Source organism: Mastigoproctus giganteus, chromosome 4 (genome assembly GCF_048544385.1).
Source record: "Mastigoproctus giganteus isolate SK-2022 chromosome 4, ASM4854438v1, whole genome shotgun sequence".
In the NCBI taxonomy this organism is placed as follows: Eukaryota; Metazoa; Arthropoda; class Arachnida; order Uropygi; family Thelyphonidae; genus Mastigoproctus; species Mastigoproctus giganteus.
The window spans coordinates 203,505,755-203,523,710 of NC_143578.1; the positions used below are offsets into that span (position 1 = coordinate 203,505,755).

Consider the following 17,956-nt stretch of genomic DNA (forward strand, 5'->3'; position numbering starts at 1 on the left):
AGCAGTGAGAAAAATTTTAAATTTTGTGAAATTAAAATGCCACCGGTTTGAAAGTAATTTTATTGTAATGTATACTGTTGAGAAAATCAAAATATACGATAAATCATAACTATTTGCTTGTTGTACATATAAACGTGTGAAATACCTTTAAATCTTCTCGGTCCCTGGCCAGCAGGGCAATATATTCATCTTTCTCAGCTGCTCGCTTTCTCATAACACCCCTTTGAACTTGATACAAGGCTATATAATCACCTGTATAATCACATAAAATACAGGTCAAATAAATGTATAAATCAAATTTAGTAAGCTGCAAAAACTATATATGTATCAAAATCATCATGTGAAATAAAAATTAATTTTATTTAACACGATAATTTTGTTACATTTAATTGACAACTTAAATTTCATATAAACGTTATTGAGAACTACTAGAAATGTACCAAAATCAATGCAACCACTGTGAGAATCTGCTACAGCTTCTTTTTGCAAGTAGATAAAGTTAGCCAAGGAAACTATGAAAATGCAATTTATATTTTAACTGATGATACAAGCACATAAACAAAAGAGCAAGGTGCAAGTATTTTTAAGATGACAAACTTATTTCTGCAAACAAAGTTAATGATACTGCATTCATAATGAATGAGTTATCATGGTTTCAATACCATAAGCAGTTTTCTCATTTTGAAAAAAAAAAAAAAAAAAAAATAGTAAGCTTATTCAACTTTAGTTCCATCTGATCTTCCGCATTTTTGATTGTACTGAAGTTGATTTTTGTATTAATGCAGAAAAAAAAAAAATAAAAATAAATAAAAACATTAGAAATAAAAACTGACATATGTTACTCTAAATTAATAATATTTGCTGTGTGATATTTCTGAATGTATCATTCATTTATATTTCATAAGGTATTTTTTTATAAATAAAATATATTTTCTAAGCAAGAATCTCTGTACAAATTTTAATACATATTACAAAAGTAAATTTTTAGTTTTGCAGTTTATTTTTTTTATATATTTATTATTGATTTTTAAAGTCTAGTGAAAGTAAAATAAATGAAAATTGCTCATTCCATATATGTTAAAAAATGCAGCAGAACTTATTTGAACAAATGAAACAAATAGAAAACAATCATCCAATAAATCCACAAAAGCCTTGCTAGTGTGCAAGTGACCAACCCACAAGTTTCAGTCTATCTGGTAAGTTAAAATCCTCCATTATAAGACAGTCTGATTTACTGGCCCACTATTTCTCTGTATAGTTGTTCATTGTACTCAGTCATTAGGCCTATAACACGCTTCTACTCTCAACTTTGCTTTCCCAGTGATTATGTCACACCAAACTGACTCAACACTCCAACTGTCCACCCATGTTAACTGGATGCACTTATTTAGATTTTATGTCTATAAGAATTTGGGAGTTTGAGCACGAGAGTTTCCTGTGCGGACGTGCCTTTCTGCCGCTACTGGAACAGAGAAGTTTTTTCTGATTTATATTCTGCTTTATTAGTTTAAATTGACATATTAACTTATTTCTAGAGTAGCTTTATATTCCTATTTACGGTACTTAAAGTTAAAGTAACTTAGATAGAGATTTGTAGGTATTACTTAGTATCGGAAAGGGTATCAAATACACGAGTTTACCGTTCATAGACAGCCGCCATAGTTACGTGAAAATTAATCAGTAAATCTATTAATCTTGTCGAACTTCATTGGCAATTAAATTGTACTTTTAACTATACATATAACCACATAGGTTACGGAACATAAATAATTAGTAAAAATAAATAATTAATACATAACTTGATACGGAAGTTATATAAAGGGACTTCGTAGATAACACTCGTTACTGAAACGCGACACAGCATATCCGGAATTCGATAGCATTAGCTTTGTCTGGTATAGTGCATAATATAATATTGTCAATTAATCAGTAGATCTATTAATCTTGTTAAACTTCATTGTCAATTAAATTGTTCTTTTAACTATATATATATATAACGACTTAGAGTACAAACGTAACAAATAATTAATACATACTTGATACTCGTTCGTGAATTCCCGCCATTTTTACACGATAGCATAAGCTTAGTGTAGTATAGTGCATAATATAATATTGTCAATTATTCAGTAAATCTATTAATCTTGATAAACTTTATTGTCAATTAAATTGTATTTTTAACTCTATAAATATATATAACGACTTAATCGTAACAAATAATTAATACATAACTATAGTGGTACACGTGATACGGAAGTTGTATAAAGGGAACACTAGATACCGAAAAAAAAAAAAAAAAAAAACAATATATATATCCATATATATATATATATATATATATATAATATAACTTAAGGATTTAATTTTTGTTTTAAATTTTATTGAATTACATTGGAATCATGACTCTAACCAGAGCAGCAAAGCAAAAGGCTCAAGCTAATGGGAGTGCTGTGGTTCGGGGGAGAACTGAGGGGGCCAGTTGCCCTCTGAATCACAGTCTATTAAAATGCACTGTTTGCTTGATGTTTGCGGAGCAGTTGGGTACGGGACATGATACTGCCAAGGGGGATGTCTTTGTGTGTGCACGATGTAAGGAGTGCAAGGAAATCAGGCGACAACTCAGCGTTGTTATGGGCCTTTATGAGAGCTTGAAGGACAGGGTGGATGCCCTCGAAGGAAATAAATTGAGGGGCCCATCAAGCTCTCAGCTGCCCACATCAACGCCAGAGCTTGCACTTGGTCATCAGGCAACACAGAAGCAGCCCCCTAGGCAGAATGCGCTGGTCCCACAGGAACTAGTAGTTGTTGGTGACTCTATTGTCAGGGAAACGGGGAACATGCTTTGTAAAAAGGATAGGTGGAATAGGACCAGGGTATGTCTGCCAGGGGCAAAGGTTGATGACATTGTAGAGCGGATATCATCTTTTAAGGGCACAAAAGGTGATATAGTTGTACACGTTGGCACGAATGATATTAAGAGTAGGAGACCGGCGGAATTACTTAGCAAGTACAGGTCACTGCTGAAAAAAAGCCGTGAATTAGGGTTGAACTTGAAAGTGTCTGCAATTCTGCCCAGACACGATAGGAGGGAGTATATGATGAGAGCCTTGTCGATCAATTCGGCCCTGGAGGGATTGTGCAAGGCTCAAGGGGTAGAATTTTTTTCAGCCTGGACTGTACTTGTTAACAGGAGAGATTGCTTCTACAGGGATGGGATACACTTAAATAGAAAGGGTGCAAGAATTTTTGCTGATGCTGTCGAGGCAGTGTTAGGTGGGTCGGAAAACTGCTAGTTGGGGGGGATACAAGGACTAATAGATTAACAGTAGCCACTGGCAGAGGTGGAAGTGATTCTTGCACTGCTTCTATTGAAATGAGCAGAAGTCTGAAAAACAAGATGCAGGATATTTCAGAGACTGCTGGTAGTCATTGCGTTACAAGTAAACACATGGGTTGTGTTAGGGTAGCTAAGAATAGAAACAGGTGCATGTATACCTGCGTGTACACCAATGCTAGGAGTTTGGTAAATAAATTTGATGAATTTGAGGTATTGCTCAAAACATCAAAGGCAGATATTGTTGGGATATCAGAGACGTGGTGTCACACAGATATAAGTAATGCGGAACTGGAATTTGGGGAATACAATGTGTATAGAAAGGATAGACAGGACAGGAGGGGAGGAGGGGTTATGCTATTAATTAAGAAACACATAAAGTCCAAGGAAGTGAAGCCAGTCGACATCGATGGACAGGGCAGTGCCGAATCAGTTTGGTGTGACATAAGCATAGGGAAATCAAAATTGAGAGTAGGAGTGTGCTATAGGCCTAATGACTCTGATGAGTATAATAAGATATTGTACAGGGAAATAGAGTGGGCCAGTAAATCAGAGAGTCTTATAATGGGGGATTTTAATTTCCCAGATATTGACTGGAATTTGTGGGTTGGTCACTCGCACACTAGCAAGGCTTTTGTGGATTTATTGGATGATTGTTTTCTACACCAGCATGTTCGTGAGGCAACAAGAGGGAGCAATACTCTTGATCTGATTATCAGTAGTGACTCTTCATGCATTAAGAACCTGCAGATAAATGAACCACTAGGTGGCAGTGATCACAGTGTGTTGAAGTGGGATTTACTCAAGGAGGTAACTACCATCAGAGGTAAAGGGAAGGGTTTTTGTTTTCGTAAAGGCGACTATGATGGTCTGAGACAGTATTTAAATTCTATACAGTGGGACCAACTGATGATGTTACCAACAGCAAACTCAAAATGGGAAGCATTCAAGGAACTAATCTTGGAGGCTACCAGGCTTTACATACCAACTAAGAAATATTGTTCAAGGTTTAGGCCTAAATGGTTGTCAGATGAACTAATGAGACATGTGGCAGAGAAGAAAAATGCATGGGATACATATAAATTAATGGGTGACATGGAAGCCTATGATAGATATAAGTTGGTCTGTAACCAAGTCACAAAGGAGATTAGGCAGGCAAAGGCAGACTACGAAAAATCCTTGGCAAAGGATGCAAAGAAAAACAGAAAAGAGTTCTTTACATACTTGAACTCGAGAAGGAAAGGGATGAATCAGATTGGTCCACTGGATATTGATGGTTCAACAGTTGAGGATCCTGCTCAGGTGGCTAACAATCTAAACGAGTATTTTGCATCTACATTCACGCATGAGGAGTTATTCAGGAAGGAGAATGATGTAGGTAAAGTAAACATTGGCAGTGAGCTGGATGATTTTGTAATAACTGAGAGGAAAGTGGAGGAGAGATTGTTGAGGATAAACATAAAAAAGGCACCTGGGGTGGATGGGATCTATCCAGTTATATTAAAGGAGGCAGCAAAGGAAGTATGCAAACCCCTAGCCATAATTATGAGAGCTTCTTTGGACTCAGGGGAGGTACCCTTAGACTGGAGATGTGCAAATGTAACCCCAATTCACAAAGGAGGATCAAAGGCTGACACAAGTAATTATAGACCTGTTAGTTTAACTTCTGTTCCAGGTAAATTAATGGAGGCACTGGTTAAAGAAGCACTGCAGGATCATCTAGACAAGAATTCAGTTATAGCTCAGACGCAGCATGGTTTTGTTAAGGGCAGGTCTTGCCTGACCAATTTGATTGGATACTATGATGTAGTCACAAAAGAACTGGATGCAGGGAATAACTTTGATATTATATATTTGGATCTTAGAAAGGCTTTTGATACTGTTGCACATGGAAGACTGCTGCACAAATTGGAGCAGTGTGGCATTGGAGGCAAATTGCTGCTATGGATAAGGGGATGGTTGAGTGGCAGAAGACAGAGAGTGGTAATCAATGGACACTGCTCAACGTGGACTAATGTTATTAGTGGAGTTCCTCAAGGTTCAGTGTTGGGTCCGTTGTTGTTTTCGGTGTTTATGAATGATATTGATGATGGGATATCAAGTTTAATGTCCAAGTTTGCAGATGATACAAAGGTTGGCAGGGTCGTCAAGGACACTACTGACGCTATGCTGCTGCAACAGGATCTGGAAAGGTTGAACAGATGGGCTGAGAGGTGGCAAATGAAGTTTAACATTGACAAATGTAAAGTACTGCATATGGGAAACAGTAACCCCAGAGCAACGTATCAACTCTGCGGTACCACACTGCCAGTGGTGGAGAATGAAAAGGACCTGGGGGTAATTGTGCAGGGAGATATGAAGTTCTCTGAGCAGTGCAGACGAGCTGCAAGAGTAGCTCATGGTGTCTTGTCAATGATATACAGGAATTTTTCTAGCAGGGATAAGGAGGTGATTATTCCCTTGTATAAGGCAATGGTTAGGCCACATCTTGAGTACTGTATACAGGTCTGGAGGCCTCATTTCAAGAAGGATGTAGAGCTGCTGGAACGGGTACAGAGAAGGGCAACAAGATTAGTAAATGGAACAAAGGGTTGCTCTTACGAAGAAAGGCTTAAGTTTTGCAAATTACAGAGTCTGGAGACTAGGCACCGGCGAGGTGATCTGATAGAGGTGTATAAGGCCTTGAATGGTTTGAGCATGCTCAATGCCAATGGGATTCTTCATCTTTCTCAGAATAATCACCTCAGAGGGCATAAATTCAAATTGAGGAAGGACGGATGTCGGATAGATGTGCGGAAATTTGCCTTTGGCCAGCGGGTGGTTGGTTGGTGGAACCGACTTCCATCACTTGTTGTTGAAGTTGATAGCCTAAACAAATTTAAAGCTCAACTGGACAGGTATTTCGAACGAACGGAGGGGTGAAATGGGAGAGGGTTTTTTTTTTTTTTTTTTTTTTGGGCTGATGCTGAATAAGCTTGCTTTCTTGCATCGTATGCCTCTACTAATGCTAATGCTAATGCTAATAACAGTGATATATCACCATATTTTTCTGTAGTAGTAAAAAACTACAGAAGTAGGGTAAATGGCATCGATTTAATTGTATCTCATATTGTGACTACCTTCATGAGTTACCAGGTATTGCACTACCACGAATAAGTAACGCCTCACCAATGGAGACGACTATTGTTACTTATTCTTGGGGAATGCCACCACCTAGGCGGCACCATTTCAGGCCTGTTGGGCAATTGTCGGTGAGCAAGTAGGCACCCAGGCTTTGCAATCATGCCAACCCAGTTGTGAAGTATAACTCCACAATATGAGAGATGCCAGTTGGTGTGCATAGTAATAATACTAAAAAGAATAAACACACAAGGCTAAGTTTATTCTTTCTAGTATTAGTTATTTATATATTTCTTAACTAACAGCATAGGCACCTCTGTAGCCAGGAGCAGCAGTGTGTAGCACATGCTTCTTGATTAGACCGGGGTTCGAGCCCATGACCGCCAAATACGGAGGATGGGGAAAGGTCAGGGAATGACCACCGCATATGCCCGGAGCAATATGGCCTTAGTTGCTAATGTTCCTAAAAACCAAATAACAACTAACAGCATGACCCGTATCCTTTCTGTACATATTGTACTCCCCAAATTCCAATTCTGCATTCCTTATCTCTGTGTGACACCACATCTCTGATATTCCAACAATATCCACCTTTGATGTCTTTACCAGCACCTCAAATTCATCAAAAATATTTACTGTACTCCTAGCATTGGTGTACATGCAAGTATATATGCACCTATTCTTACTCTTAGTTACCCTAACACAACTCATGTATTAACCTGTTCCATGATGACCCCCCCCATCCCTGAAATACCCAAGACCTTGCTTTCCAGGCTGCTCCTCATTCCAATAGAAGCAGTGCAAGAATCACTTTCACCTCTGCCTGTGGCTACTGTTAATCTGTCTACTGTTAATTCTCCCATTTGTATGGCCTTTTCATTGTTTGAGAAAAGAAAGGATAATGGCATGGTGTCAAGCAGTTTGATAGTAGTTTTCTGTGTAAATTCTGTTGTACAGAAGTAGGAAAGTGTGTGAAGGTTTTTCTTACAGAGTTGTAATATTATTTTATAGGGTATTCCATCTGGACCTGTAGTACCTTTTGTCAATTTGACCAAAACAGTGTCTGAAGACTAGGCACCTGCGAGGTGATCTGATTGAGGTGTATAAAGCCTTGAATGGTTTGAGCATGCTCAATGCTGATGCTCAGAATAATCAACCAAGAGGGCATAAATTCAAATTGAGGAAAGACAGTTGTAGGATAGATGTGCAGAAGTTTGCCTTTAGCCAGTGGGTAGTTGATTGGTAGAACAGACTTCCATCTTTTGTTGTGGAAGTTGATAGCCTAAATAAATTTAAGGCCGAGTTGGACAGGTATTTGGAACAAACAGAGGGTGAAATGGGAGTGTTTTTTTTTTGGCTGATGCTGCATAAGCTAGCTTTCTTGCATCGTATGCCTCTACTAATGCTAACAGTTGTTAATTCATCTATAGCAAATGGCTGATTCAAAGGGTAATAAAATTGAGTCCATATTTCTCATCCAGCACTTGGGATTTTTGAAAAGTTTTTAGATGTGCAGATGTGACCATACAAAGATTTCACCTAGAGCATTTGCAATTTCATCTACAGTGATTATGTCTTGTTCATGTTATTACATTACTGGAGTTAGCATCGCAAGGAATCTGCCATTAAGTCGTCTGATTTTATTCCAAATTATCTCTTCATATATATTTTTATTAATGGTAAAAGTAAATATGTCCAAGGTTCATTTTACTTTTACTTCAAATGTATTGTGTTTTTACTCTAGCTTTATTGCAATTAATACCACTCTCTGCATTACTTTTCGTTCCACCAGAAAGCAGAGGGCTTACAATGGCTACAAGCAGTTTGTCGAATTTTAGCTTTGGCTGCCTATTAGCATATGATTTGTAACGTGTTACAGCATCATCTACAGATCAAGAGGATGCAATCTCCTCTTCCTGTATGGAAATGTTTGCATACAATATAAAGTTGGCTTTCTTAAATTTCATTCATTTGAGTTTCAAATAGTGGGATGCCATTTGTGAGTAGTTGGCAGATTACACGAAAATCACTTTTAAGTGTATCATCATTAATAATATTCCAGTCTAAAAGTGCACAAATAGAGCAGGTATATGGTGAACCTATAGAAATATCAACTGCTGAGCTAGTCATTATTGGCAAATGTTTATACATATGGGCACCAGAATTAAGCAAGATGAGGTTTGCTTGTTTAGTAGGTATTCTATCACTTGTTTATCCAGATGGTGTGATCTTCACAGAGAGCAGAATTTTTCTAAGCATGATCTGCTCTTCTTAACAGAAGACACTATTTTTACAGGGATGAGCTTTATTTAAATAGATAGGTGCAAGAATATTTTCTGAAGTTATCAAAGTGTTAAGTGGGATGGAAAATTGCTAGTTTTGTGTGTGTGTGTAGGGGGGGGAGAATACACAGCCTAGTAGATTAATGGCAGCAATTCTTGCACTGCTTCCGTTAGGGCATACTGCAGCCTGGAAAGCAAGGTGTCAGAGATTACAAGGCCTGATCGGAAGTTTTCATGAGATAGCAAATGCACAGGCTGGGTAGAGGTTACTAAAAGCAAAAACAGGTGCATGTATGCTTGCTTGTACTCTAATGGTAATAGTACAGTAAACAAGTTTGGTAAAGTCCTGGTTAAGTCATCAAATGTAGATATTGTAGAGATACTGGAAACCTGCTACCAGTCAGACATACAGGAAGCAAAATTTCAATACAGTCAGTACAATGTGTACAGGAAGGGAGGAGTTATACTCTTGGTTGAAAAGCACATATAATCTAAGGCAGTGCACCAAACTGACATGGGTTGCCAGTGAAATGTTCAGTAAGTAAGAGATGCTGTTCAAGGTGCAAGTAATGAGACTAGTAGCAGAGATAAAAATGCATGGAATGATTAATTATAACAGGGGCCACAGACACCTACAGTAAGTACAAACTAGTTTGCAATCAACTCAAAGGGACTTATGGAAGCCAAGGCAGATTATGAGAAGTCTGTGGTTTATATGCAGGTTAGAATGCAAAGGAAAGTAGCAAAGAATTCTTTATTCTTTTCTTTCATTAACACCAGAAGGAAAAGAATGAATCATACTGGCCCACTAGATATGAATAGCATAACTACTCATGATTCTGTTCAGGATGCTGACAAACTATATATGTAATCTGCATGTACATTTACCTGTGAAGAAGCTTTTAGGGATGGGAACACCAGAAGTAAATGAAGTTATAACCGGGAGCTAAATGTTTTTGTGATAACTGAAAAGAAAATGGAAGAGAAAAAAAGTCACGGAAGGAATCAAAGGGTGAAACGAGTAATTACAGACTTGGAAGCTTGAACTCTGTTCCAGAGAAATAATGAAGTCAGTGCTTAAAGAAGTGTTACAGGATCATCTTGATATGAATGGAGTTATATGGAAATCACAGCAATGATTTGTTAAGTGGAAGATCTTGTCTGATTATGATGCAGTAACATTGGACAGGGGAAAAAAAAAAAAAATAAAAATATATATATATATATATATATATATATATATATATACCTCATATACTTAGATTTCAGTAAAACTTTTGACACTGTTCCACATGAAAGGTTGCTGCACAAAGTGGAGCACTTATTAATACATTAGGGGAAGTTATTTCTATGGATAAAGGGCTGGTTGGGCAGCAGAAAACAGAGGTTGTTTATAAATGGGTGCTGCTCTTTTTGGATTAATGTTATTAGTGGAATCTCTCAGCTTTCAGCGTTTACAATATTTATTAAAAATACTGATGAACGCATAACCATAACAACCTTCAATCTAGACAGAGAAATGGCAATTGAGGTTTAACATTAATAAAAGCAAGGTACTGCATATGAGCAGCAGTAATCCCAGAATAATATACCAGTTAGGTGGCTCCAAAATAAAAGTGGTAGAAAATGAAACAGAGCTAGATAATTGTAGTCCGATATGAAGCTTTTTGAGCAGTGCAGTCAAGCTGCTAGGACAGCTATGGGGTTTTGTCATTGATATACAGGAATTTTACCAGTGGGTATAAAAAAGTGATTATCCCATTGTACAATGTAATGAATAGATACATTGAGTAGTGCATATAGCTATGGAAGCATCACTTTGAAGAATATGAATCTCTTGGAATGGGTGCAGAGAAGAGCAACCAGATTAGTCAAGGACACCAAAGGATATATAACACAAAAAAATTCAGTTCTGCAAAGTGCAGCACTTGAAAACTAGGCACCTCTGAGAAGACTTAATTGAAGTGTTTACGGCTTTAAATCAATTGAGTAAACCAAATGCTAATGGCATTCTTACTCTTTCTCAGATTTCTCACATAAAGGGACATTAACTTAAAAAAAGATGGCTGCAGGTTAGATGTGGAAAAATTTGCTTTCAGTTAGAGAATAAACGATTGTTGGAACAAACTACCATCTGGCGTTTGTGGAAGTGGATAGTCTGAATAAATTTGAGGATGAATTAGGCAAATGATTAGAGGGGATGGACAGATGAGCTGCATAGTTTTCTTTGCTGATGCTGTATAAGCTTGCTTTCTTGCATCATTTGCTACTACTAATACTAATGTCTATCTTCTGGAATGCAAAAATGAGGATTGTAGCTAAGCAACAAAGTTTTTAAGGTCCTTGTTATGCAATATGATTTTAGAGGGAAATATAAAGAGATACTTTAATATAAGATGTTAATGTAATTTGGATCATGATGCATACTGCTATGGCTTCCAAAGGTATTTGTAGAGGATATGGTTGGATGGCACTTTAGAACTAAGGAGATTGCTACTTCTCCATGAGCACTATTTGAGGTGGTGAGATCATTTCTGTAAGTGATATAGCCTTTTGTTGTGCATACAACTACCTTTAAAGTAGGATTTGTTTCCTGAAGACAACTATAGGCTGGTACTGATCAATGGGGTTGCACACGTCATTTATATTAGAGTGCAAGCCATGAAATTTCCATTGCCTAACTGTGTACATTGTTTTAAGATTTACTTCAGTCTGCTTCCAAGAAATGGTCTGTTTGTGCTGCTGAAATTTGTCTTTTTTTTTTTTTTTTCTGGGGAAAAATAGGGCAAATTGTTAAATGAACAGTTACTTTGCATTGATATTTTATAGATCCCATGAGAAACTATGCAACTGAAATGGAGAAGCATGAAATTAGCAATACTGAAATTTCAGAAGATTATTTAATAGAAAAATGTTCAGGACTAAAGGTAAGACTCCTGGAGTTGATGGCATACACCAGGTAATTTTGAGGGAGAGTGTGTTATATCATTAAGGTTAATTATGAGGACATCAATGGTCTCAGAAGAGATTCCTTTGGAATGGATAAGCGACAATGTATCTCAAAACATAAAGGCAGTTCTAGGAGTGAGGTGGATAACTAATGACCAGTCAGTCTGACTTCAGTGGTAAGAAAACCAAGGAAGCAATGATCAAGACATGGTACAGGATCATTTAGAAATATTCTGAAGAAAACATCATGATTTTGTAAAGGGAAAATCATGTTTAACCAACCTGGTTAGTTATTTTGACAGAGTCAATCATACACTTGATGTTGGAAATAATTTTCCATTGTTTACTTGTATTTCATCAAAGCATTTGACTCACTCCCACATGAGAGGTGACTGTATAAGCTGGAACAAACTGGAATCATAGTAATATTCCTTAGGGGGATTGTATATCAGTGGAGACAACAGGGTAGGAGGTAAATCATTGTGATTAATAGTTAGTGTGAATAATGGAGAGATTCCCCAAGGATCCATAGTAGGACCATTGTTGCTTTGGACTAGCTTAAATCACATCAGCGAAGGGATACAGGGCATGATGTCAAAATTTGCATATATTGTCAAGGTTGGTAGTGAGTGATCAGCTCCAAGCAGCACTTCTTCAGGGTGACTCAGTCTTAAGGGATGGTCAGAAAAGTGGTAGCAATGTTTTAATGAAAGAAAATTCAAGGTCACTTGGTGAACAGCAACCCCAAAATAACTCACACACTTCATTGGATTGAATTAAAAACAGTATAAGAAGAAAGGGATTTAGGAGTTATGATAAAGTGAGCAGTGTAGAAATGAAGACCCATTGTTTTCCTATGGATGATTTATCAAATATTTGCTTGTAGTGATAGTAAAGTCGTTATCCCAACATATACAGCAATTGCAAGACTTCATCGTAAAAAAACAGACATTATTAGCTTCTTGAAAGGACAACATGTGTAGTGAGATTGGTAAAAGGGTATGGATATCAGGAAAGATTTTGAATATTTGGGCTACAGAGCCTTAGTAACAAGGTCCCTATAGAGAAGTTATAAATGAGGTGTATTAAAATGAATGCAGGTGAAATTTTCACAATTATAAATGATTCCAGAAAGTTTTCTTTTTGCCAGCAAGTGGTTAATCATTGGAATAAGTTGCATTCATGGGTGGTTGAGGCTGACAGCTTGGGGAAATTCAAAGATCAGCTGGAGAGGTATATATGTGAGGAGGGAATCAATTAAGTACACGGTTGTTAAAATCAAAGTATTCCTACATAGAGGGCTCTGGAGCGAGTTCTAAGGCTAGTACTGAAGATAAATTTGGACAACAGGTACAATAAAGAATGCGCTCGCCATTTATTGGAAAAAAAAAATTATTAAATTTGTCACTATATGGTACTGTGGCAATACAAATCACTTGAACAGTGCTACAATTGTTAAATATGTCCTCCATTTTGGTCAACAGTTTCCATTCGAAGAACAGCATTTTCTACAGCAGAACGTAATGTCAACTGGAATAGCCAGTACATGACATCTAATGCTGTCCTTCACATCTACTTGAGTTTAACATCCTTCACAACACACCTGGTTCTTCAAAAAACCCCACAACCAGAAGTCGCATGGGGTGAGATCTGGTGATCAGGGTGGCCAAGATGTCTGGAAACAACAGCTGATGACCCGTTCATCTGTAAAGTGTTGCCTTAACAATCTTTGGACACAACAGTGGATGGGGGGGTCGCACACCATCTTGCATGAATATGGTATCCCGAAGGCACCCAACATTTCACAATACTGCTGTCCAGTGATGGAACAGGTGCAGGGTCCAGTCAGTGTTACCTGTTCAAAAAAATATGGCCGTAAATCCACACCACACTGTGGTGTGGATTTATGGTCACCACTTTTGGAGAATGCAACAGGACCTCTTGGATAATCCGAGGGTTTTCTGTTGCCCAAATGCAATAGTGTTAAATGGACAAGTATTCACTTGTCCATTTAAGCAGAAGTGGGCTTCATCACGCCAAAGGATGTTCCATGGCCAAGTGATATCCGCTGTCATTCGCGCCAGAAACTGAAGTGAGTAGGTGAAACGAATATCTGCATCACCATGCTTTAGCTGCTGTAGCATGTGCATCTTGTAAGGATAGTACCGCAACACCTGACGCATTACTAGCCTTACAGTGGAATATGGCATGTCCACTTCATGAGAAACAGCTGGAACACTTGCACTACCACATGGAGATTGACTTGATAAATCCACGACAGTCATAGCCACATTTTCAACATGAGGAGTCCACTTGTTTTTGACCTCTATGTGGTTGAACACCAAGATGTCCTGTCACTTCAAATTCCACAATCATTTTGCGGACAGCACAAACAGTCACAGGTCCACGCTTTATGCGGTTCTGACGCTTGAATTCTCTAATAGCCGCAGCTGCATTGTTGCTGTTCTGATAGTACAGCTTCACTAATAGTTTTCCTGCAGCGTTGCTGGCATTGGCAAACATCTACTGTATGATTTTGAAGAGGTTGCTTTGTTTTTATACAGTATAGTAGAGCAGAGTAGTGGTGCTAGAGCAATAACTTACAATTATGCAAATAATTGTAAGTTATTTGCATAATCGTAACAGATAGTTACACACCATACCGTGACAAATTTTGCAACTAATTTTTTTTTTTCCCAATAAATGGCAAGTGCATTCTTTATTGTACCTGTTGTCCAAATTTCTCTTCAGTATGAGCCTTAGAACTCGCTCCAGAGCCATCTACATAGGAATACTTCAATTTTAACAACCCAATTAGTATTTTTTATTAAAAAATAAATTATTTTTTTCACTGGTGCAGCAAAAGACTTTCGCTTCCTTGCACTATATGACTAATACTAAATTTTAATTTTTTTGCCGCATAGAATGTAATGAAATATTACTCTTATAATAACCCACTGACTTCACAGTTATACAATTTCCAGTTTTAAGTTGTGATCTAAATAATTTATTTTAGTCGACAGGTTGATTGGTTTTGTTTTTAATGGCATATTCAGTTGTTAGGACTGGACACAAAATTTGGATTTCTAGACATGCAATGTTTTACATTTAGAAAGCCACAAATGAAATGATAACAAAAGTAATAATATAGTAATAAAAGATATGTAGTAACAGGTAACCCCCGTATAACACGGTACTTCTACAACATGGTTTTGCTCTAACTTCATTGATAAATTGCAGCAATCCTCACACAACACGGTACTTATATATCATGGTTTCGCTCTAATACGGTTAGAGAATTTCGGTAAATCTCACATAACAGGGTATTTTTGAGCTTTTGTGTGGGGGAAACCCTGCTATTGTGTTGGATGTCATTTTTCAACATTTCTACTCTCTTTGAATTCCCGCTGTTGACTCGCTAGTCAAAAAAAATAACTGATAAACCCCTGTATTTTATTTTGTTGGGAAATCCTCGTGTTATGTTCTATACTATTGAACTTGTAGAAAAATCTAGATTTCAAAGTTTTATTACTATTGGATAGAACACCAGGCCATCCAAAAGAAGTCATCCAAATGTTGAAGTTATGTTCCTAACACCACAGTTGCACTAGGTTAATACAACTTCTTTTATTCAGCCATTAGATTAAGGCATTATATCCACCTTTAAAACTCATTACATCAAAAAACCGTCACAATGGGTTTTGGAAAAAAATTGATTCCGAATCCATTGAAGTAATGGAGGCATGGAAACATTTCTCAATTGTGGACTGTATCAGAATTATAGCTTTATCGCTGAAATAAGTAAAGTTGTCAAACGTTAAATGTATGTGGAAAAATGTATGGCCATAGTGAGTTCATTCAGAAAATGGAATCGGTGCAATAGCAGAACTTGGTACGCTAGTAGGAAGGGAAGGTTTTGACGATATGACTACTGAAGCCCTTGTGGGTAGCACAGTTGATAGAATTACCATCTACTCCACACTGGGTGGAAAAGACCACAGTTTGAATCCCGTCGATGACAGGAGGAATTTTTATGGATATTTTTCACAATGTGGCTGAGATAGTCGGGAGAGGGTAGCACGGTTTTCCCTCCCGGAAACTAGGGGTTTTTCCACCAGAAAAACAGAAAATCGACTTGAAGACACATGCAATTTATAGACAATATACACAGAGTAACATGGCCTTAGTCGCAGATGCTCCTAAAAAAAATAAAGATACCATTACTGAAGATGTTCAAGAATTACCAGTAGAAAAAGATGCTGGCGAACGTATTTGGTGGAAATGGCATCGGAGGTAAAACCAAATCAATTCCGAGGATGATAGAGCAGATGAAAATTCTAAACTTCCAAATTTTACAGTAAAAAGCATACAGGAAAGCATAAAGATAGCCGAGCAATTAGAATCTTATTTTTGAATGAAAGGAGACCAAAGTTCAAAAGGTAGCTTCAAAAATGCTTAATTACGATGAAATTCATGGAAGATTTGTTGAGCAAAAGCAAACAAACCCAAATTACTGATTTTTTAAGGAGAGCAGAAGATACACGAAATCTACAATGGTGTATTTTTGTTAACAAAATAGGGCATTGTTGTTAGTTTTTGCAATGTAATCCCCTTTTTTACTTTTTCTTAGTCCCACATAACACGGTTTCACACAACACGACATTTTATAGGAACTTAACTACCGTGTTATACGAGGGTTACCTGTACTGTGGGTCATTCACCCATTTCACTTTGCCTGTTTTATTTTGTTTACTCATGCAAACACTGGCAGAATGTTGTATAAGCTCATCTCGATACAAAAAGTTGTCACATGATATAGTGAAGTTGCAACTCAGCTCTTATCTATAATGATTTTGTCCTCATGTAGAATTAATGGTCTGATGTGATGGTGCTTGTCCCATTAAATTGAGTTTGCATTGTAAAGCACTTATTTTAATACAGTTCAAGTGTACTTTCTAATAAATCATATGCCATTTTACCTATAGTATCAGTTTCTCCTTGTAGTTGGGTAACCAGATGTTCAAGCTGTTGCTTCTGTTCTGACAATTCTGCAATTTGATCCATGGTTTGTAAAAACCTCTCCTAAAAGGGAAAATAAAAAATGAACTCCATAAAAAATCCAAAAACACATTGCATTATTAAACGGTATTACATGACTTACAACATCAGTTCTGAAATGATTTATCACTTCCTTATACAAATGGAAATGATACACAATTACTTTCAGTGGTGCATTAATAAATGCTTTAAACCAATGATACCCAACGTTTTTAGTCATGACTTAATACTGCAGTATAAAAATAGAAGACAGGTGATGCACAGTTGCTGCAATTCATATGTTACTGTGAAACATTTTTATTGTCATTGGTAGTTGCTTGAAAGCATATGAACAATTCCCTCCACAGTAAAAACAAATAAGCATACAATATGTGAAGTTTAGCAAGAAAAAAAGGGGAATGCTATTTTTGCTTAAGATGTAATATAATAAAGATCTATTTGTATATCAAGCTTACTTTTACCTCTGTTACATTTCTGTGATGGAGATGATTAAAATTTACTTACAAATATAATTTGTAATCTAAAGCAAGGGATCCACAACTTATAGCACTGATGCTATAACTTTCTATCTCAAATAGACAACAGTCAGTCTCCTTAGGCACACAAAAATAAAAACTGATTTTAAAAATTTAACCCCTGGATAAGAGTGAATCTAGTACACTGCACCTGAAACATAAATAACTTTTCACATGTAGTGTATACCTGATGCAGTATTCTGCGAGGTATAGGATTCTTATTTTAAATTTTTATGTTTCAAGTAAAATTAAAAATTTCTGAACTGGTGCATACTGAATAGAAAGTGTTTTAGTCCCAATATTGAAAACGCTTTTGATACCACATGTAATATCAAAGGTATTTTCAATATTGAGGCTTACCGTTAAAATTCATCATCAAAGGTGAATTTTTGATGTAAGCAATATGAATACCAGTCTCAGCTTTAACCATATGATCAAAAAATCTGCTTTTTTGGAATCCTAACTGATTATTGTATGGCAGTGTTTTTGTTTGAAGAATCCACCTTAAGTGTATTCTAACTGAAACAAATAGTGAGGAAGATTGTTCGATAATTTTATGGGAGTGACTGATCCTTTCCTCAATTAAGAAAGGCTAAGATAACAGTGTGATATCATTAGGTTGAATAGGTACATAAGAGAAAGATCCAATTATAAAAACAGCGAATTCATAGCTCTATTGTTTAGATGTTTTATCATTATAT

The 17,956-nt window shown here is 36.8% G+C and overlaps 1 protein-coding gene across 2 annotated transcripts in view; it reads right to left on the reverse strand.

The window, feature by feature from the left end:
• Nucleotides 1–17,956, reverse strand: part of LOC150087336 (golgin subfamily A member 2-like) — a 436,198-nt gene that overhangs the window by 41,259 nt on the left and 376,983 nt on the right. For both annotated transcript variants that reach the window (XM_090371141.1, XM_090371142.1), the window contains 2 exons: nucleotides 16,662–16,764; nucleotides 146–252 (listed from right to left, as the gene is read on the reverse strand). In XM_090371141.1, coding sequence (XP_090227267.1) covers nucleotides 146–252; nucleotides 16,662–16,764 — 210 coding nt within the window. The remainder of the gene's footprint in view (nucleotides 1–145; nucleotides 253–16,661; nucleotides 16,765–17,956) is intronic.